At 50.5% G+C, this 22,980-nt stretch overlaps 1 protein-coding gene and 1 long non-coding RNA gene across 5 annotated transcripts in view; one reads left to right on the top strand and one right to left on the bottom strand.

The window, feature by feature from the left end:
• The window catches only part of LOC102461919 (lethal(3)malignant brain tumor-like protein 3), a 75,947-nt gene that overhangs the window by 35,907 nt on the left and 17,060 nt on the right, over window positions 1-22,980 (top strand). For all 4 annotated transcript variants that reach the window (XM_089773486.1, XM_089773487.1, XM_089773488.1 and 1 more), the window contains 4 exons: window positions 177-341; window positions 5,964-6,098; window positions 9,899-9,948; window positions 19,949-20,115. In XM_089773486.1, the coding sequence (XP_089629612.1) occupies window positions 177-341; window positions 5,964-6,098; window positions 9,899-9,948; window positions 19,949-20,115 (517 nt within the window). The remainder of the gene's footprint in view (window positions 1-176; window positions 342-5,963; window positions 6,099-9,898; window positions 9,949-19,948; window positions 20,116-22,980) is intronic.
• Window positions 13,430-21,529, bottom strand: LOC112546834 (uncharacterized). Its single transcript, XR_003090558.3, has 3 exons — window positions 21,495-21,529; window positions 19,038-19,102; window positions 13,430-13,961 (listed from the first exon to the last, which is right to left on the bottom strand). It is a non-coding gene; the product is annotated as an uncharacterized LOC112546834 (long non-coding RNA).

Below are 22,980 nucleotides of genomic sequence, written 5' to 3'. Positions count from 1 at the left end.
ACTGTCTGCCCCTCGGGGCTCTTGGGCCAACATGCCTTCCCTTGCTTTAATCTCCCAAATGGCTGCACTCTCCTGGGCTTGTTGGTGTATGCATCCCTGATTTGGGCAGGGGGGACCTGGCAGGGCTAGATGATGATATAATAAAGGCTGAAGTAGAATGTTTGTTTTCAACACAGGTTAGTTGGCTGCCCGTATTCTGAAGCTAACCTCAACAGAGAAAGCTCATTACATGATCGCCTCAGTGGGGAGAGGCCTTCACCCAACACTGGTGTCCAGAAATCCAAGAGACCAGTGATGCCTGCTCCATTTGTAGGCCCACGTGAGGACTCTCCACAATCCAGGTTAGGCTGGCTTTATTGTTGACCAGAGCTCTGTTGACATCCAGTGTCTGATTACCTCACAAGACTGAAAAACGGGAGTTAAGAGAATAGCAGTTAAAGCACTGAATTCATCTCTCCTCTTTGTACCCGTGACAAAGAGCAGGAGCAACCAGAAAGTGGGTCCTGTTGAATTCCAGGAAGGTAGATGGGCGTAAGCCCGTTCACAGCTGAAGGAGAGGAGGATCCACTGAGCCTGAGAATGCAAATGATGAGTGGAGACAACAAAAAATGAAACAAGGGCAGGTCTGAAGGTCAAAAGGAGAGAACTGGAAGGGGACACCAAGTAGAGAACCCCAGACAGCACCTACTGCTCCTGGAAGGTGTGAAGGGAGCCCGTGGACACCACCCATAGGAACTCTTCCTGGAGGTGGGATTGGAAATAGGCTTCACCATCGCAGGAGACACCACCAACACCATCCTCTCCCTGGTATTATAGATGATCATCTTGACCAGTATTAGAAGGAGGTTGACAAGAGGCCCTGCGACTTTGTAGGGCCACATTTAGGATTGTTGGTGGAGGGCAGCTATATTAGCCCTAGAATGATGAAGACCCATTTCCCCATGAGCTGAAATGTGATTACATTAGGTCAACTAGAGACACTTGAGTCCAATTACGGATTGCCTATGACCTTTAGCAACCCCCTTTTCTGTTGAGAGTGTGAGGAGAGTTTGGAGACAAGCTGCAGCAATGAAAAAAGTTTTCTCCTGGATGGAAGGCTGCTTTCTTCCCTGTAAGGCAGTGGTCCCCAACCTTTTCAGGTTGGCAGGTGCCAGGGGGCGTAGCCGTTCGCCCGCCGGGCGCCAGGGGGCGGGGACACTTGCCCGCCCGGGGCGGCCCCCCCCAGCCGCATGCCCGGGGGCGGGGCTCCCCCCATAGCCATGCGCCCGGGGCCGGGGCCCCCCCCATAGCCACGCGCCCGGGGAAGGCGCCCCCCCGGCAAGCGCCGTGCACCCGGGGCCCCCCCCCCCGTAAGCGCCGCGCGCCCGGGGCTGGCGCTCCCCCCGTAAGCGCCGCAGGGCCAAGGCTGGGGCCAGGGCATGCGCGGCACCCCCGGGGGCGGGGCCAAGGTTGGCGCCGGAGCGGCAAGGGCACGCGCGGTGCCCCCGGTGGGGGGGGGGGCAAGGCCGGCGCCGGAGCCGGCAAGGGCACGCACGGCGCCCCCGGGCCGGGACCAGCCATGCGCCTGGGGCTGGCACCTGCCAGCCCAGATTGCTCCGCGGGCCCATGTAAAGAGCCCAGCGGGCGCCATGGCGCCCGCGGGCACCGGGTTGGGGACCACGGCTGTAAGGGAAGCCACCCTCCTAATGGACTATTTAGGGAAGATCTGGAACTCAGAGGCTGTGTCTACATTGATGCGATCTTGTGCAAAAGCAACTGCTTTTGCACAAAAACTTGCTGCCTATCTACACTGGCCGCGAGTTCTTGTGCAAGAACACTGACGTTCTAATATATGAAATCAGTGCTTCTTGCGCAAGAACTATGATGCTCCTGCTCAGGAATAAGCCCTCTTGCGCAACTGTTCTTGCGCAAGAGGCCAGTGTAGACAGGCAACATGAATTTCTTGCGCAAGAAAGCCCTATGGTTAAAATGGTCATCAGAGCTTTCTTGCACAAGAGACCATCTACACTGGCATGGATGCTCTTGCGCAAAAGCACATCTCTTGTGCAAAGGCACATGCCAGTGTAGATGCTCTCTTCTGGAAGAGTTTTTGCACAAGAAAAGAGTTCTTGCGCAAAATCATGCCAGTGTAGATGTAGCCAGAGGCTAACATAACGTAACAGGAAACTTGGAAATGGCAGAGATACTTAATGACTTCTTTGTTTCGGTCTTCACCGAGAAGTCTGATGAAGGAATGCCTAACGTAGTGAATGCTAGGGGTAAAAGGGTAGGTTTAGAAGATAAAATTAAAAAAGATCAAGTTAAAAATTACTTAGAAAAGTTAGATGTCTGCAGGTCACCAGGGCCTGATGAAATGCATCCTAGAATACTCAAGGAGCTGATAGAGGAGGTATCTGAGTCTTTAGCTATCATCTTTGGAAAACCATGGAAGACAGGAGAGATTCCAGAAGACTGGAAAAGGGCAAATATAGTGCCCATCTATAAAAAGGGAAATAAGAACAATCCAGGAAACTACAGGCCAATCAGCTTAACTTCTGTGCCAGGAGAGATAATGGAGCAAGTTATTAAGGAAATAATTTGCAAACATTTTGAAGATAATAAGGTGATAGGGAACAGCCTGCATCAATCTGTAAAAAACAAATCATGTCAAACTAATCTGATAGCTTTCTTTGCTAGGATAAGAGTCTTGTGGATAAGGGAAAAGCAGTGGACATGGTATACCTAGACTTCAGTAAGGCATTTGATATGATCTCACATTATATTCTTATCAATAAACAAGGCAAATACAACTTAGATGGGGCTACTATAAGGTGGGTGCATAACTGGCTGGATAACCGTTCTCAGAGGGTAGTTATTAACGGTTCACAATCCCACTAGAAAGATATAACAAGTGGGGTTCCACAGGGGTCTGTTTTGGGACCGGTTCTGTTCAATATCTTCATCAACAATGTAGATATCGTCATAGAGAGTATGCTTATTAAGTTTGCAGATGATACTAAGCTGGGAGGGGATGCAACAGCTTTGGAGGATAGGGTCATGATTCAAAATGATCTAGACAAATTGGAGTTTAATAACGGCAGGATGAAGTTTAATTACGACAAATGCAAAGTGCTCTACTTAGGAAGGAACAATCAGTTTCACACATACAGAATGAGAAGTGACTGTCTAGGAAGGAGTACGGCAGAAAGGGATCTAGGGTTTATAGTGGACCACAAGCTAAATCTGAGTCAACAGTGTGACACTGTTGCAAAAAAAGCAAACATGATTCTAGGATGCATTAACTGGTGTGTTGTGAACAAGACGCGATAAGGCATTCTTCTGCTCTACTCTGCGCTGATTAGGCCTCAGTTGGAGTATTGTGTCCAGTTCTGGGCACCACGTTTCAAAAAAGATGTGGAGAAATTGGAGAAGGTCCAGAGAAGAGCAACAAGAATGATTAAAGGTCTAGAGAACATCACCTATGAAGGAAGACTGAAAGAATTAGGCTTGTTTAGTTTGGAAAAGAGAAGATTGAGGGGGGATATGATAGCGGTTTTCAGGTATCTAAATGGGTGTCACAAGGAGGAGGGAGAAAACTTGTTCTTCCTGGCCTCTGAGGCTAGAACAAGAAGCAATGGGCTTAAACTGCATCAAGGGAGGTTTAGGTTGGACATTAGGAAAAAAGTTCCTAACTGTCAGGATGGTTAAACACTGGAATAAATTGCCTAGGGAGGTTGTGGAATCTCCATCTCTAGAGATATTTAAGAGTAGGTTAGATAAATGTTTATCAGGGATGGTCTAGACCAGTGGTCCCCAACCTTTCGTGGCTGCCGGGCGCCCAGGGCCGGGGCCACTCACGTGTCCGGGGGCGGGGCCACTCACACGCCGCACTTCCGGGGGTGGAGTCACACATGAGCCACGTGTCCGGGGGCGGGGGCCACCCATGCGCCCTGAACCCAGGGCCAGCGTCACACGTGCCACGCGCCAGGGGCAGAGCCAGCCCAGATGTTTCAGTGGGGGTACATAAATGCCCCGGCAGGCACCATGGCACCCGCCGGCACCGCGTTGGGGACCACTGGTCTAGACAGTATTGGGTCCTGCCTTGAGGGCAGGGGACTGGACTCGATGACCTCTCTAGGTCCCTTCCAGTCCTAGTATTCTATGATTCTACAACAAGGCAACACCCTATTGTGGAGGCAGAAGAAAAGATTTCCTTTTTGTGTTTTGAATTTGTTTCTTTTGGTTTGGCTGAAAAGTATTCCTGGGGCCTACCCTGAGGCCCCCCTTGTAAATACTGAAGAGTAAAACCAGAGTGATGAGTAAAAGTCTCGAGAGTGGGACTGATTTACTCCAGGCCTGCACCACCAGCGGGGGAATGCTGAGCTCCGTGAGGGGAAACAGGTGTCTTGCCATTAACACTAGCCCAGCATAATCCCAACATGGACAATACGCTTATGCAATCCTGGCATGCTCTAAATAGGTTTCTTTCCTTCTTTAGCCTGTCACCCTGGTCAAATTCCTATAAGGAAATTCTATTCTATTCTGTTACCTTAAATATTTCCTTTTCCCTTTCAACTGGATATAGACTTTTCTTTACTTCTTTTCCTGAAACTCTCATGCATGGTTGCTGTGTTCTGTTCAACAACTGCAGCATTCCACTTTGGAGGCGGCTGCATTTTAGGTATGATTTCATATCATCAGGACATCATTTGGGAGCCTTCAGGATGACGGTGCTTTATGAATGCACTTGCTGTGGGAGTTGAGTGTAGTTCAGGAAAATCTGTGTATCAAGTGTCAACCGAAACATATTACTAAGGGGTTAATTACCTAGGCCATGTCTAGTCTACTTATAGACTGCAGTAATAATGGCAGTTTTTCCTGTCCACACAACCCTCCTTTTATCAGTGGTGCGTGTCTTCACAAAAGAGGCAGTGTGGGATGCTGAGAGCCCATTCCACCGCATGCCACTCAGTTTCGAAACAGGGATTCTACTCTAGCAATGCAATTAACATTCTTGACCTTCATGGCTCCAACAGTCAGCCACGTTGACAGCCAATAGGTAGTGCAAATACTGCAGTAGCTGTACAGATACTGCGTTGCACGAACTAAGTCAGCCTACATCTTTTGCCTCTTGTCAAGGTGGATTTGCTAGCTACGTTACAGCGACAGGAGGAACACTGTGTGTGTACACTTACATAGTTAGGTCAGTGTAAGCTTGACTTAACTTTGTGGTGTAGATGTCCCCCTAAATTCCTCTGGAGCTTGAAGTGCACTCAGCTCTCAGCAGTTAGCTGCAGTTGTGCTATTTATTGTGAGGAGAGGTGTCTTTTGATGAAATGTTGGGTTCTCTGTGCTTTGCATGGATGTTAAAAACCCCTGGGAGTGTTAGTAGGAAGAGGGTTCACCTCCAATATAATGTACTTGGCCATTATACACTGTTCTGTGTCCCCAGCTGCCAGCCTTATTCCCAAGGTAACTTTCAATGGAGTTGTATGTAGAAAGATTGTACAGGGCTCTGGGACCCTTGCGGGAGAACAGACAATATAGAAATGCAATATACTGTTGTTTTCAATAATTAATTAATTTCCTGTTTGAGTTTCCTAGTGCTTCTCCCCTGCCTTGCACATCTGCTCCATTTGTCTGTGCACCAAACTCAGTTGTGAAAACGCATTTAAATATTATCCAGAGGTATCAAGGTTTAAAAATCATAAATCCCTTGCTGCACCAGAACTAATGATTATTGGTCCCTTACTGCTTCTGAGTTCAGAGCCTGGGCTAGCAGTTGATTTCTCTTACATCATCTCTGTGTCAGCGCTAAGACATAAAATGCTACATCACTGATTGATGGGGGTGTAAAGTTTAAACCACTAGGTGATGCTTAGAAGTTATTTTTACTTACAGGTCAAAGAACATCCAGTATTCTCCCTCTCTGGGAAGAGGAGTGGAATTTAGGAGTTAATTAGCTTCTTTTATTGTCTCTCTAGAAAATCTTCCACTCGAGATAGTGAAAGATCCCGTCGAAGTAGCGTCCACAGTCTGTCAGAGCAGTCTGAAAACAGTCAAGAAAAGGATTGGATGGAAGATGAGTCATCTGCAGATACCAATGCCAACCCAAAAAAGTGAGACTTTGCAACATGTTTCAGTGCATTAATGGGGAAGTTTCCCACAGCAGCAGCTATACCAGAAATGGGAAACGGAAGCAGTTGCTTTGTGAAGCAGCTAGTTTGTCCAGAGGTTTGCAGTTTTCATGATGAGATAGTGAGATCCAGATTAAATTTCCTTTCCTTTGGGGGAAGATTTTTTCTTCGAGTGATTGCTCATGTGCATTCCAATATAGGTGTGCATGCACGGTGTGTACGTGTCATTGGAAGTTTTTTCCCTCAGCAGTACCCTTAGGGCTAGCAGGGAGCCCCCTGAAGTGGCGCCAGTATATCAGTGTATATATAGCCCTGCTGGCCCCCTCCCCACTCAGTTCCTTCTTACTACCGGTGTCAGTGTTGGAACAACCCTCAGCTCCTCCTCCAGTTGTTTCCCTTTCTAATTCTTCTATGCTGATATCAACAGTGCTTCAGTTAAGTACCTGTGAATTTGTTCTAAAGACTCTCCTCTGTGTTTACCCTTTCCACCCCTCCACGGCGCTCCCTGCACCTGCGGCAAGGCATGCCTGGCTCTCAAGGCTTCAAGCCCTGTAAGAAGTGCGGCAAGTCTATGCCCTGTAGTGACCCACACTTCTTCTGTCTGAAGTGCCTGGGAGACTCGCATATAACCTCTGCGTGCAAGATCTGCAAGGCATTTAAACCCAGGTCCAAACAAGAGCGCGAATCTCAACTTCGGGCGCTCCTAATGGAGGCAGCTCTCCGGCCGGCACCGGCCTCGGCACTGGGCCCTGGCAGCGCACCGGCCTCGGTGCGGGACTCCTTGACGCACCAATCTTCCCCAGCACCGCACAGAGCCAGGCACCGCTCACACTCGATGGCATGGCCTACGAAGAGGTGGCCTGATGGGGTCGGTCCCCGTCCAAGCACGTGCCCTCCATGTGCTCCTCAGTGGGGCATGTGGCGCCAGTCAGCCCACAACCCGGACCCTCGAGGTCGAGCGACTATCCTTCCCGGTAACGGGACGCCAGCCTGCTGGACAGCTTCCCAGACTCGTCCACCCTGGAGGCATTGGAGGTGGCGAAGGGTACTCATTGAATCGTCTCCCTCCCCTCCTCCCATCTCGCCACCTCCCAGACGGCACTGGGACACCTGGCACTGCTCTCTGTAGAGCGCCACGAGGCACTGAGCCACAGGTTGCAGGTAGCACCACCCTCGGTACCGGGCATGGAGATGCCGGTGCAACTGACACTGGCACCAGACACGGCCCGCGCTCCTCGCTCAACGCCCTTGCCGACCCTCAGCACCGCGGCACCTGCCCCGCCCAAGGACCCTGCCAAGGATAAGCCTCCACCCCTGGCTCCGCCTCAACACCGCGGCAAACCCAAAGCCGTGACACAACACGCTGCAGCACATTCAGCATTAGCACCACCATGGTCCGTGTTGGACTACTCCTCCGACTGACGCAGAATCGGTGTGGTCGTCAAGAGGTTCTAGGTCCCGCTCGCAGCACCAGTCTCAGCACCGTTCCCCTCCACACCACCTTCAACAACAGTGGGGCCAGCCGATCCCGGTGCCTATGCTACAGCAGACTTGGCCTCCTCAACCATCTGAGCAGTGGCCTTTTTAGACTCCCTGGGCATACCATCAGAGCCAGGGCTCCACTCCTCCTCGACCGGCTTCCACTGTTTCAGGGCCACGGGTTCCCCCCATCGGCTACCCCATTGGCCCGATCCCCCACCTCAACACATTCTTTGCCTCTGGGCCAGTTATCTCCGGGACAAGCTGGGACATAGCCCAATCAATTTTCTGTGCTTGGGGGCTTCCTCACCTGGACCTGTTCGCCACGGCTTGGAACGCCAAATATCACCACTACTGCTCTCTCATGGAGCAGGGTCGGGGTTCCCTAGGGGGTGCTCTCCTCCTTCGCCGGCTGCAGGGCCTTCTTTACGCTTTCCCGCCATTCCCTCTAGTCCACAAGGTTCTGTTGAAAGTGCGGGAGTTCAGGGCACTACTAATCCTGATTGCCCCAGCGTGACCCCGGTAGCACTGGTACTCAACGCTCCTCAGTCTTTCGTGTGAAAGTCCCATAGCCCTCCCACTAGTCCCAGATCTCGTATCCCAGTACTCGAGCAGGCTGCTCCATCCAAACCTGCAGTCCCTCCACTTGACAGCCTGGAAGCTCCATGGCTAATGGCTCAGGAGCTCCGGTGCGCTCAACGAGGCCAGGAAGTCCTGCTGGGTAGCAGGAAACCCTCCACTAGATCCACATACCTTGCTAAATGGAAGCGGTTCTGCTCCTGGGCGTCCCACTAGGGAATGCACCCAAGATGGACTCCAGGATCCAGGGTCCTGGACTACTTGCTGGACCTTAGGCTCCAGCATCTCTCTTCCTCCTCCATTAGGGTCCACTTGGTGGCCATCTCGGCCTTCCACCTAGGGGAGGGAGGCAAAACACTGTTCGTCAACCCGATGGTTAGTAGATTTTTGAAAGGCTTGAATAGGCTCTACCTGCATGTCTGACAACCTGTTCCCCAATGGGACCTAAACTTTGTCCTCTCCAAGCTTATGGGGCACCCATTTGAGTCGATGGCCACGTGCTCACTCCTTCACCTATCATACAAGATCTCCCTCCTGGTGGCAATCACGTCCGCGAGACGGGTATCCGAACTTAGGGCACTCACATGTGATTCCCAGTATTTTTTAAAGACAAGGTCAGACTCCGCCCCCATCCAGCTTTTCTGCCTAAGGTGGTCTCCTCTTTTCACATTTCCCAAGATATCTTTCTTCCAGTTTTCTACCCGAAACCGCATTCATCTGGAAAGGAACAGGTCCTACACACATTAGATGTCCGAAGGGCATTAGCCTTTCATTTGGGCAGGACCAAACCATTCCGTAAATCACCACAGCTTTTTGTAGACATCGTGGAACATATGAAGGGCCAACCCATATCCACCCAAAGGATCACCTCATGGATAACCGCCTGTATCAGGGAATGCTACTCCCTAGCGGGCATCCCAGCCCCGTCTCTTCGGACGCACTCCACGAGGGCGATGGCAACGTCCACCGCTTTTGCAGTGCAGGTCCCATCCCCGACAATTGCAAGACTGCCATGTGGTCTTCGGTCCACATGTTTGTCAATCACTGTGCCCTACCCCAGCAGGCCAGGGAGGACGCTGCCCTGGGTAGGGCGGTTCTTAGCTCAGGTGTAGTTTCTTTCCCCAGCTCTCCGCCTAGTTAGGTTCTGCTTTGGAGTCACCTATATTGGAGTGCACATGAGCAATCGCTCGAAGAAGAAAGAACTGTTACTTACCTCGTAACTGTGATTCTTCGAGATGTGTTGCTCATGTCTGTTCCAAATCCCCACCCACCACCCTTTGCCAGTAAGAAGGAACAGAGTGGGGAGGGGGCCAGCAGGGGTATATGTGCACTAATATACTGGCGCCATTCCAGGGGGCTCCCTGCTGTCCCTGAGAGTACTGCTGAGGGAAAAAACTTCCGACGATGTGTGCGCACACCTATATTGGAATGGACATGAGCAACACATCTCGAAGAATCACAGTCACGAGGTAAGTAACCGTTCTTTTCCTTTGTCAGCCCCATGGGGCAACTACCCAACTCTGCATTTCCTGCTATGAATTTAGCAGCATGGCACTTACCCATGAGAGAAGTCTGTTAATGGGAGGAGGGGGAAATAGAGGATGTGATTGCCAGTTTCGAGGGAAAAAGTTCACATAAAAATCCCAGTAACACACATTGCAGAAATACATTTGCATCTATCGTTTATATTTTGTTACCTTTACATAACTTATTTATGCTTTCAGGATTGGATGTACAAACCTCCAGCTAGCGATGCAGGAAGACGATGGGAAAGGTTGGTTGATTCTATGTGTGTTTCTGGTGATGAAACCATTTGGTATTCCACAGCTTTTGAGTTACTAGTATCGCATTGTGGCAAATTCTTGTTTTAGCTGGAGGCTGTTATCTCAAGTGTGCTCTACAGTCCAAATCACACAGCTCCCCACACAAATTAATTAAAGCAAATGTTAAAACTCTTTGAGGTATCAGATTTAATGTCCTAGAGTTAAGCCCTTCTTTACAAAACCACTACTGCCTTCAGTGGCGCCCTCTCAGTTCAGGTTAGCAGGTCTTTGCTAGACCTGCTAATTCGAAACCCAGAACATCGACTGTGGCAGCACTGATCTTTTGCGTAGTGTAGAGATGGCCTTAGGGAGCAATAACACTGGTTAACAAAGTGATTGCATAGTCTCTTTGAAGCAAAGGACTGTTTATATTGAACAAAAACTTTTAGAGAAAACCTATCTTAGAAGCAGTAAAACAACCAGTATGCATGTCTGACACCCTATCTAACAGTCTCCTACAGGGCATGGGGATCCACATATGATCAGCTCTCTTGAGGGTCTTCCCTAGAGCCTGTCAGCTTGTCCCCTTGCCTAAGCTACTGCTAAGTAATCCCTCCCTTTTTCCTCCTGAAAAGTTTTTTTAACTGGTTAATGCTCTTGATTCCCCCTTCCACCTTTTGCCAAATAAGGTTTACAATGTGTTAGAGACAGTTTACAAAATCCTTGAAGCTTATAGCTTGCTCCATTGTCTTCCAAGTGTGTGCTTGAGGCTGCTTATCAGATCTATGAGGTGGCTTTCCTGTTTCCTCTTCCCACAGCCCACTGTTATCCATGTCTAAGCTAGGGAGTTTACTGCCACAGGAGAGGGCATTGTTAAACCACTTCCAATGATTGGCATTAGCTATGTCATCAGGAGAGCCTCTCAAACCCACAGAGTGCTGTTCTCACCAGCACTTTTGCAGGTGAAACTTTTGTCAGAGATGGGTGTGGGGGTTTTTCACACCTCTGAGAAAGTTGACTGACAAAAGTGGTAGTGTAGACAAAGTCTTCGCTAAATTAGTACACTCACACAAGGTGGTCTGATCATGTCTGTTATATCTCATTGCCCAAGTCACTTGCAATGTTCATCCCATTATTGCATGTCAGTATTCATAGATGAGTAGCTTCTATCCATCAGAGGGGCTTCTACCGCTTCCTCCATAAATGTAAAATAACTCCCTACACTGCACTTAGGAATTTTTCCCACAATAGTCACTTAAAACACAGAAACCTTAATTCTGATTCTTCTTAGCTACTACATCCATCCCTCGGTGGCATTTATAACATCTCGCATACACATGCAGACTTTTTACCAGAGATGTTCACATTTACCTTACCGTTCCCTGATCCAAAAATAAACCAAATGTATTGTATGAATGATTAACACTAGTGAACACTGGGGCAAAATCACCCAAACAAGAGGAGTGGAAGGGACTTAACGAGAGAAGAGACAAGAAGGAAGTGAACAGGCTTCATGAAATAACAGTGACGGAACAACTCTGAAAGAAATAGCAACCAAACAGGAAAATGAGGTTGGTAAAATAATGTGAATAAATCTGAGGAACTTCCATACTCCTATGTGGAAACCTCTTTACAAGCACTTGTGTGAGGAAGGGTTTTAAAATTCGGAATAGGTAATTTTTCTTTGCTTTAAAATACATATAGCTTGACATAGACCGTATATCTTAGGGCATGCCTACTCCAGGAAATTATTTCAAAATAACTCATTTTGAAATAACTCCTGAAATAACTCTTTCAAAATAGTGTGTCCTCACTACACGGCAGCATTGGAATAGCTCAGAATTAATTTGAAATAGCACGTCCACACTGATTGGAGCCTGCATCACATTTAAAGCCCCCGGAAGCACTCTGGGGAGGGCACCAGGAGAGACGACGTTGAGGCTAGCTCAGACACATGCTTAAAGGGCTCCTCTCTACAGCCGTGTTTCATACTCCACTTCTCCACTGCCTACCCCCTTGCGGGGCATCAAACCCACGCCATGTGCTCTGGTTGCCCTTGCGGATGCCATAGCACATCTAACATGGAGCCAGAGCTGCTACAAAGCAGTGCCAGGCTCACAGGATTCGTGCTGTGCCTCATGGTGCAATTTATCCACACTGCCCACGTGCTGCTTCTGGATGACAATGACCAGCCCAGACTGGGGGACCTCTTCACCCAGGCCCTGGTGCTCCTGCTGCAGCAAAAGCTCCTCAATCCCCTGCACTCCATGGAACACCACTTCTGGTGGAGGGAGACCAGTTCGGACTGGTGGGACCGCATCATCCTGAAGCGATGGGACGACCTGCAGTGGCTGCAGAACTTCCACATGCGCAAGGCCACCTTCCTGGAGCTCCACGAGTGGTTCGCCCCTGCCTCAGGAGACAGGACACCCAGATGAGACCTGCCATCCCCCTGCAGAAGCGTGTCACCATTGCCCTCTGGAAGCTCACCGTGCTGTCTGTACAGAACTAGTTTGGTATGGGGAAATCCATGGTTGGGGCCGTGCTCATGCAGGTAGTCAAGGCCATTAACACCATATTGCTGTGGAGGTTTGTTACCCTGGGGAACGTTTACCCCATTGTCACTGGCTTTGCCACCATGGGCTTCCCCAACTGTGGGGAGCCATAGACAGCACCCACATCCCCATCCTGGCCCCCAACCACCGTGCCTCAGACTATATAAATAGGAAGGGTTATTTTCGATTGTACTTCAGGCGCTGGTGAACAACAAGAGCCAGTCCATGGACATTAATGTCAGCTGGTCAGGGAAGGTACACGATGCCCCCATATTCTGGAACTCTAGCCTGTTCTAGAGATGAACTCCAGTACTTTTTTCCCTGACCGCACCCTCAGGGTTGGGGACATGGACATGCCCATCGTAATCCTCAGTGACCCAGCCTACCCTTGCTCCCCTGGCTGATGAAGCCCTACACAGGCAGCCTGGACTCAGCCAAGGAGCACTTCAATGCCAGGCTCAGCAGGTGCTGCATGGTGGTTGAGTATGCCTTTGCCGCTTGAAGGAGAGGCTCAGAAGTCTCCTCACCCACCTGGATCTCGCCAGTCAAAACATCCCTTACATGGTGGCGGCATGTTGCATGCTTTACAACATATGTGAGAGCAAGGAGGAGACTTTCCTGCCAGGGTAGGGGGCAGAGGCTAATCAGCTGACCAGGGCTTCCAGCAGCCGGACACCACTGGCATACGGAGAGCACATCAGGTAGCTGTGCTCATCCAGGAGGCCTTGAGGAAGAGCTTCAGCCCAAGGCCACCTGTGAGACTCTCCCCCAGGCCTCTCCACAAGGGGCCTCTGCATTGCCCCTGTGTGTCTTTCCTTGCCCACTCCTCCTTTCCCTGGCCCTCCTTTCCCACCGCCCCTCCAGATGAAGTAACGCAGACTTTGAACAAACAATTCTCATTTTTTATTGGGGAGGGGGAGTATACAACAGGGGAGGGACTGGAAAAAGAACCAGGAATGGGGGAGGGTGGCTCAGGGTTGGGGCTGGGATTGATACCTGTCTTGGGTACCTTGGGAGGCTTTGGCTGCCCAGAAGATCCCACCGCCATGTGTTCAAGGGCCTCGGTGGCACCTGGGGGGCTAGGAGAAGCCATGGGGGTGGGAGCAGGGGCAGGTGCGCGGAGTGGGACAGGGAAGTTGGGCAGGGAGTTTGGGAGTAGGGGGGGAAGGGAGGTGGCTAGTGGCCCATTGCATACACATGGCCATGCGCTCCATGGCAGACATGAGGGAGGAGCACATTGCCTCTTGCTGGCATGACATGGCCTTTCCTCTGCTCCTGGTCAGCCCAGTGCTCCTCGCAGTCAGCAGCCTACTCCCAGCGCTCCTCATCAAAGCCTCAGGTGAGGGACTGGAGGCAGGCCGTCTGGTCCCATAGCAAATCTTCCATGGTGTGCTTTCTGCAGCAGATCTCATGACATTGGGAAGATGGCATCGGAGTTGGTGGCCGCACCACACTCACAGCTGGGCCAGCTGTGAAGAAAAGTGACAAGGGAAGTTATCACAGGAGACACTGCATGAAGCTTAGCCCTAATTTCTGCACCGACACCAAAGGTCTCGGTTCAGACGATGGTGATGTGCTTTGAGCAAGGCCATCTGTTGCCTAGACAGTGGGCGCTTTCCTACAGGGACACAGACGTCTCTACCCCCATGTCCTGAGGACAAGCAAGCATGGAAATGTGCTGGCCTGGCCAAGAGCCTGTGAATGGAAGGGGGGGGACAGGAAGGCACGGCTACCTTCCGTGTCCCACACACGCCGAGTCTGGCACTGGCGACACCCTGCGGGGGTAGGTTGTTGGGGGGAGGTGTATGTGAGCAGAAGAGGCCACTTGCTGGTGAGATTGCTACTAGGGTTCCCTGCTCTTCCTCCCCCTTTCAGGTTCCAGTGCAGAGGATCTGTCTCCTCCGCATTGCCATGCTTGACCAGGATGCTGCCCGAGTGTGGGCATGAGCCTGTGCTGTCTGCAGCACTGCTGTGTGTTTCCATGACCTCAGCCTTCTTAGGGTGGCTTGTCATGGGAAGATGTCCCACCATGAAGTCCGGAGCCTCGTGAGAAGGAGAGAGGGGTTCCTGTGTGAGAGCATCATGGACTTGAGAGCTCTGGACTGGCGCTCCATGTGGACCTATGTGCACAGGCTGTTGTGTGACCCCCAGGCTGAGGAGGCCAAGCAAAGAAGTGAACAGCTTCTCACAGCCCACCACCTGCCTCTGCATGTAGATAGGAAAAGTTATGAAACTCACTTGAAGTGCCTTCCCGGAATTGTCTGAGCACTGGGAGACCACCTGGGAGAGGGGAACAGGCTCCAGCCAGAGGATCAGCTCCTGGCTGGCAGGCACGGTGTCCTGGCTGGCCAGCTCTTCCTCCTGCTCCTTGTCCTCCTCCACAACCCCGCCATCATGGAGGCTCATGCCAGGCATGTCCTGGCTGGAGTCGATGATAGAGGGTGGGGGGTGACTAGCCACTCCTCACAGGATGGCATCCAGCCGCTCATGGAAGCAGTGGGTGTGTGGTGCTGCCCCAGAGCAAGAACTTTACTCCTTGGGCTTTGTGTAGCCCTGCCACAGTTCTTTAATTTTCCCCTGGACCTGGTCCTGGGTCTTGGTGTGCCCTTTCTCCACCAGGCTGGCAGCCCTCTGGCCATACATGTCTGCATTCTGCCTCTTGGTGTGGAGATCCTGGATGTTGGTCTTCTCCCCCCAGACCTCAATGAGATCCAGGATTTCTGCACAAGTCCAGGTCAGTGCCCCTGTCTAGGGGCATCGGAGGGTGCTTCCAGAGTGCTGGCAGCCGAGGGGGATGCAGAGGAAGTGCTGGGGTCCACGATGGCGCCACTGAAGGGCACTATGTTGTATGGGGCTAGCAGGGCTCTCCTGCGGCCGCAAACCCTTTCCCTTCTGCCTGCAACTTTAAACTGCAGGAGAAGGGGAGCATTGGAGTTGTCTGGGGTGTGGCCAGAGTGGCCACAAGTGTGCCTGTGAGAGGCCTCTGGAGGCCAATTATTTCAAAATAGCAGCAGCTGAGCATCCACACTAACACTATTTCAAAAGAACAGTTTTGCAATACGCGTTATTCCTCATGACAAGCAGGAGTTATTTCGAAATAACGGGCTTGGTAGTGTGGACGTTCCATTTGTTATTTCAAAATCATAGACTCCTAGGGCTGGAAGAGACCTCAGGAGTCATTGAGTCCAGCCCCCTGCCCAAAGCAGGACCAACCCAACTAAATCATCCCAGCCAGGGCTTTGTCAAGGCTACAAGAGGTTTGTAAAAACCTCTAGGAATGGAGACTCCACCCCCTCTCTAGGGAACCCATCCCAGAGCTTCCCCACCCTCCTAGGGAAATAGTTTTTTCCTAATATCCAACCTAGACCTCTCCCACTGTCACTGGAGACCATTGCTCCTTGTTCTGCCATCTGCCACCACTGAGAACAGCCTCTCTCCATCCTCTTTGGAACTTCCCTTCAGGAAGTTGAAGGCTGCTATCAAATGCCCCCTCGCTCTTCTCTTCTGCAGACTGAACAAGTCCAAATCTCTCAGCCTCTCCTCTTGGGCCATGTGCTCCACCCCCTAATCATTTTGGTTGTCTTCCACTGGACCCTCTCCAATGCGTCAACATCCTTTCTATAGTGGGAGGCCTAGAACTGGATGCAATACTCCAGATGTAGCCTCATCAATGCTGAATAAAGGGGAATAATCACTTCTCTAGATCTACTGGCAATGCTCTTCCTAATGCACCCTAATATGCCATTAGCCTTCTTGGCTGCAAGGGCACACTGTTGACTTATATCCAGCTTCTCATCCATTGTAATCCCTAAGTCCTTTTCTGCTGAACAAAAGCCACTTGGTCCCCAGCCTGTAACAATGCTTGGGATTCTTCCGTCCCAAGTGCAGGACTCTACACTTGTCCTTGTTGAACCTCATCAGATTTCTTTTGGCCCAATCCCCCAATTTGTCTAGGTCACTCTGGACCCCTATCCCTGCCCTCCAATGTGTCTACCTCCCCTCCTAGCTTAGTGTCATCCACAGACTTGCTGAGGGTGCAATCCATCCCCTCATCCAGGGGAAATAAGTGTATAGGCATAGAAGTTACAGATGGCAGGTAGCAGAAGGGATAGAACTTACTGGTGCCCCCCCCCCCCCCCCCCGGTGGCCTGTATAGGATTCCCCCTCTAAAGCTTGCCTCTGCTTTGCCCTGACTAGTTTTAAAATAATCAAAGATACAGTGCTTTTGCTATGTCTCTCTTTGGAGTTATCCCACAATCCGTGGCAGGAAGGGTAGTTGTGACTATCTATAGTTATCCACTCCACACCCCAAAAAGGACATAAACCAGCTTCTGTTTTATATTTTGGGGTGGTTGCTTCCTGTAGAATATTCTGACTTTGTTTTGTTTTGGTTTGTTTGTTTGTTTTACTTTCAGTATTTTCTCATATATGGAGAGAGATTCTAATGACTTTATTTTTGTTTTTCCCCTTTTGATTTCTGTATCTAATAATGAAACATGCATTGACGCTCTGCTGGACTAATTTCTGTCTCGTGTGCTACTTTCCCATGGTCTTTTCTTCTTATTCATCTTTGTCCGCCCCCACTCCCACCCTCCCATTTGAACTTTTCTCCTGGTGCTTCCTCTTTTTATGGTTTTATTCTTTCCCCAGTCACTCCTAGTGGGGAGCCCTGCCACCCAGGGCTGAAGCTGAAGCCTGAACAAATTAGCTGTGGGGGCTCCCTCTGGCCCTGATTGCTACCCGCTAATACCAGCCCTGGCTTTTATATGCAGAAAAACAGTTGTGGGCTATGGAATTTTTATAGCTTGCTGGAGGCCTTCAAAGGGAAAAAAGGTTGAGAACTCCTGATCTAGTCCATCCCCACAGAGTGAGGCCAGATTACATATGCCTAGACCAATCTTGGCAAGTGTTTGTCTAACGTGTTATAATTCTCCAAGGAGAGGGATTCAGCACATCCCTAGGTATCCTGCAGTGGCACAGCCCTGGTTTTGGATGTACAGTAAACTTCCGATAATCCGGCACCTTTAGGACCCAGGGGGTGCTGGATTATCAAATTTGCCGGACTATCGGAAGGGGGGGGCTATGAGGGGCCTAGGGTGGGGGGGATGCCATCCCAGACCCCTCATAGCCCCTCCTTCTGATAGTCCGGCTCTGCTCCAGGGGACCCCGATTCAGCCAATGCTGGTCAGTTTCAGCAGCGGCTTAATCGGGGACGCCTGCAGCAGAGCAGCTGGAGTGCTGCCGGGTTGGTCCGGTAGCGCCGACCCTTGGCGCGGCGAGAGCAACCTGGCAGCACCCCAGCTGCTCTTGGGGACGCCTGGGGCAGAGCAGCTGGGGTGCTGCCGGGTTGGTCCCACAGCACCACTCCTCGGCATTACTGGACCAACCCGACAGCACCCCAGCTGCTCTGCCCCAGGCGTCCCCAAGTCAGCCGCTGCTGATACTGATCAGCAGCTGACTCCAGGAAGCCCGAGGCAGAGCTGTTCTGCCCCGGGCTTCCTGGAGTCAGCCGCTGATCAGTTTCAGTAGCTGCTGAATCAGGACGCCTGGGGCAGAGCAGCTGGGGGGCTGCTGGGTTGGTCCCACAGCACCGAGGAGCGGCGCTACTGGACCAACCCGGCAGCGCCCCAGCTGCTCTGTCCCAGGCATCTGGATTCAGCCGCTGCTGATACTGATCAGCGGCTGACTGCAGGAAGCCCGAGGCAGAGTTGCTCTGCCCCGGGCTTCCTGGAGTCAGCCGCTGGTCAGTTTCAACAGCGGCTGAATCCAGATGCCTAGGACAGAGCAGGTGGGACGCTGCCGGGTTGGTCTGGTAGCGCCAACCATTGGCGCTGCGAGACCAACCTGGCAGCACCCCAGCTGCTCTGTCCCAGGTGTACCCAAGTCAGCCACTGCTGAAACTGATCAGGGGCTGATTCCAGGAAGCCCGGGGCAGAGCTGCTCTGCCCCAGGCTTCGTGGAGTCAGCCGCTGGTCAGTTTCAGCAGCGGCTGAATCTGGGACAGCTGGGGTGCTGCCGGGTTGGGTCCCGCAGCCCCGAGGGGCAGCGCTACGGGACCAACCAGGCAGCACTCCAACTGCTCTGCCCCCGGCTTCTCCGATTCAGCCGTTGGTCAGCTTTAGCAGCGGCTGAATCGGGGAAGCTGGGGGCAGAGCAGCTGCCATGGTCCGGCTGCCCAGAGCACTTCCGGGTTCCTGATGGTGCCGGACCATCAGGTGCCGGACCATCAGAGTTTTACTGTACTTGAGCTGCTAGCCTGTGCTGCTGCTGGTGCTGCTCAGCTTCTTTGCTGTTATTACTGGACCTAGCTAGTTCAAACTGGCTTGGGTATGCCCCTCTCCCACTTCAGTTAGACATACCTGCCGTTCATTTTCTACAAGGACATCATCAACTGCCAGAGTGAGCACCAGTTGGTGGGCTCAGTGGAAAGTCCAGTATTATAACTAACTGGTCCCTGGAAATCTGTAGTTCTTCTCACCCTGAAGGGTGGCCCCTCTGGGATAAGGGGAAGGGCACATTGCCAGAGCAAAGTGGGGTAGCTGTACCTCACCCGTGGAAAAAGTCGGCAGGACTTTGATCACCGGAGCAGTCCCTGCACTTGTCAGCAGCCCTGGAGGAATGACAAGGAAGAAAGCTTGATCTTTTCTATGCTTTTATTTTTTGCCAGGAAAATAACAAAACATAATTCTTTGTTGTTGCCACATGGTGGCACCATTAACCTTGACCATAATCTTACCTGAAGTATTCCAGTGTTTAGAAATGTGCCTCCCTTTCGTATTTGGGGGAGGAGGGAGGGGTGACAATAAATATTAACCGTTATAACCCAGGGGAACGTGTTCTATCTTGTTTCCATCCTTTGCATCCGCCCCCATTGCATAACCAGTCAAATCCCTTTAGGGGCATGACTCTGCACTTCTCAAGTGAGCTCATTTGGAGGGAGGAGTGGGGGGCTGATTTTTTTTTTTTTAAGCCTCACTCTCATTTGACAAATGGAGAGCAATATTGGTGTCTGGAGGTAACAGAGTATTACTGGCTTTGGAGTCTCTTGTGGGGGAGGGAGTTGGTCCAGGCCATCATCTGGCATGTGTCGCTTTGTTAGCAAGCCAGTTACAGGCTGTGAACTGGAATGGAGCCATTTGTTTCCAGCCAAAGATGCTGTTACCAGAACTCCTCCACCTTGTCAATACAACGTTGTCTGGGTTAGCAGCAGGACGTCATTTTCCCTAGAAGCAGCTAACGATCACGTTGCCAGCCTGGCAGCCTTGCTTTTGGTTTTTTCCTTCCCTTCTTTGGGGGCATGCTCAGAGTGCAGCGTGCCATGGAATAGCAGTCTGTTCTCCTGCCCCATCTTTCTCCCCTGTCGAAGTGTTAACACACACACACACATACAAATCAAGGATTTGCTTCAAATCGAGGACTGACTACTGTCTCTGACGCCTCTTGTTTCTGTTTCCAGACACAGAATTCACTCTGCAGCAGGCCCTCCATCAGTCTGTCTTCATGCCCTCCCTGTCTTCCAGCCCGACCCATCGTCTCCATCTCTGCTGGGAGCAGCACTGCAGGCTGCTGCCGGAGGTTTCGGGCCTTACTGCCAGGAGCGTGGCCAAATGGACTGTGGAAGAGGTGAGTACAGTGCGTCTGCCTTTTCTGTTTGCTTGATGGAATCTCGGGTCACTCCCTTTTTCTGTAGTGCTGATTGGAAGACATTTTTTTCCTCCCCCATATAGGCAGTGGTTATCTCTTTATTTTGCAGCGATGGCTCATGCAGGGAAATAACTGGCTCCACCAAAAGTTTTTAGCCTGAGTTCCTGAAAAAAATCTGTATTAACCCCATAGTGTCAAAACATTTGATGTTTCCCGGATGATGGATCTTTTTCCAGCTGCTTAATATTCCTGACCTTTTTCATCCTCAGGCCTGAAACAAAATGCTGATAGTAGACACTGGCGTCCTCTGGTCTTTTCCTCCCCTGACTCTACTGCTAACTCATTTTACATTGTGGATAATCATAAAATTGTGCCGTGCATTCTTGGACTCCTTCCTTTCTCTCCCTGCTTGACTCACCTGCAGAACCAAACCAGCCATGATATGACATGATTCCTGCGAGGCAGCAGTCATACTATTAGAGAGACATTTTTGCAGTTCTAGCTCACAAGATGCAGTGCTTGTAAATAAGACACGTCCCCTGCAATTAGGTGTCTCTGATACAGTGTGTCTGCTGCTGGGTGCTGAGTAGTTCTTTGCATGGATGCCTGGGGCATTGGTTTGAATTGTACCACCAGCTTTGAAGTGGCAGTGGCTTGACTCCTGGAGCGTGATGGCTGGCCCACTCATGCAGAAGGAAATCTGTGCAGATGTGGGTTGTGAGGGGAAAAAGTCTTGTGCCAAAAAAAAAAAAGTTTGTGACTTCTTTTGCTTCTTCATAATCCATAGAGAGGGTATGCAGATTTTCAAGAGTGTTTTTTCCCTCTTGCCTTTTACACTATGAAAATCAAATCTCTGCTTGTCTCTGTGTCAGAGAACTAGCAGACTTACCCAGCATTGCCTGGGTCTGGCCTGGGGTAGAGAGTGGACACTGTGCAAACCTCCCACTGGCATGCCCCAGGCTGTCCCGGGATTGGGGAGTGACTGGTCCAGGGACATGGGGTGGGGAGGAGGTCCGGGGGGGCGGGTAGGGCTGTAGAGGCCTCCCCCTGGCTGATGCTCCCTCGGCCCAGCCTGGGAAGGGGGGTGCATGCATGCCTCTCCCACTAGTCCTCCCCAGGCCTGGCCCAGAAGGTGGGGTAAGGCAGGGGACACAGAGGACTCATCCTCAGTGATGACTCTGCAGGATAGCTCTCTCCTGTGCTTCCTTGAGGATCGCATCCCTCCTCTCTCTTCCCCTTCCTTTCAGTGTTATAGAAAACAGTCAGATTTCAGGCCCTTTCCATTTTCCTGGCACAACCAACCCCATATCTTGTTTTAAGTTAGGCTAAGAGAAAGCTGCATACCAACTGTGGTGGACCATTTAGGAGGAGCCTTTGAACAAATGGACTCGCAGACAGACACACAAACCTCTAAAAGATGAGTAGATAGATTCATCAGCAGACTAGAGACTAGAGGGATAATGACATCACCAGGGACTTAACGTGAGCAATTGTGACAGGGCAGATAGATTGTTTAAAACTCAGGGATTCTTCTTTTGTTTTGTGAAAACTTGTTTAAATTCATTTGACAACTAACTTTCAAGGGGAAGAGCTCTCTGTAGAAAATTCACCATCCCTGTGTCCTGCTTTTCAGAGCAGAGGAAGCTTCCACTTCTGTTTTCTAGTAGGTCATCCAGCAAAACCAGGGAGGGCAAGAATGATTACTTCTGATAATGATAATGTATCAAGAACAAGTAGAATATTGTGTTTCTTTTGGACAAAAAGTTGAGGGCTGTTTCATAAAAGTGCAGAAAAGGGCACACGCCAAAATATTTGTCCTTGCAGCTGACCTTTAAAGTCACTGAAGTGTAAACATAACTAGAGTGCTAATTGGTTACCAGATGAACATAAATAAGAAGCACAGAGAGTGAGGCAGGGACAGGTAGGTTCTAAACACCAGAATACACTGAACTTTGCTTGTCTGTGCTGCAGTCTTTGTTACATGTTATGACAATGACCAGCAGGGATTTTGAATTAAAGGTGTTAACATAACCAGTTGCTCTCCAGTATTAAATGGGGTTAAGCAAGTCTTGGAGTTTGGTTTACAGAGACTTCAGCTTCCTTCTTACCATGGCAAACACGCTATAAAATTCATTGCTAAAGGTTAAAACTGTATTGGTTGAACCACACAAATAGAAAAGAATCAAAATGAGGTAAGGAGCATGGAAACTGATATTGATTATTTATGCAAAAGAGACTTAATCAAAGCCTATTAAAATCCATTTTTGGAGATGGTGAATATTGGTCAGTCTCTTATTTCGGTAAATAGTCCTCATTGGTGAGGAAAAAAAGTTAGTTTGGCTGTTTAACTCTGAACTGGGAGTAATAGTGACTTTCCTTCTTTAGACAAAACAGACTGACACACAAGGGAGAGAAAAGAGAGAGGCTAGTGACAATGGGGGAACAGCTTTTGTTGTGCTTAGGACACAGTCATGGACAGAGATTTTGGGCTGAAAGGTTGATCATAACAGCTATTGTTCTGGATCCTTGCTCAATATGCCAGTCCAGTGGTCTGGTCAGGTCCCTCTCCTTCACTGGCGCTTCTCAGGCTGAGCAGAGCTGGATGGGCTGTCTCATCTCACTGTGCAGATGCAGTACTGTGTATTTCAGGCTCAGGTGAAATGCTTAGAGGGCAAGAGATGGAGGCAGAAAGGAAGCATAGGAGAAAGGGAAAGACAGATTAGAATAGGGGTAGGCAATAATTTTTGATGGGGGTGCACTCCAAGAATTTGGTAAGAGGTTAATAGCCACCCTCTTCAGTGATGTTAATGGAGGAGATGTGGGGTCTGGGATGGAGGTTGGGTG

This window comes from Pelodiscus sinensis, chromosome 26 (assembly GCF_052426305.1).
Source record: "Pelodiscus sinensis isolate ZL-2025 chromosome 26, ASM5242630v1, whole genome shotgun sequence".
Lineage (NCBI taxonomy): Eukaryota > Metazoa > Chordata > Testudines > Trionychidae > Pelodiscus > Pelodiscus sinensis.
Note: the sequence above shows the minus strand (reverse complement) of the source record. Positions and strands in the feature narration are given on the sequence as shown.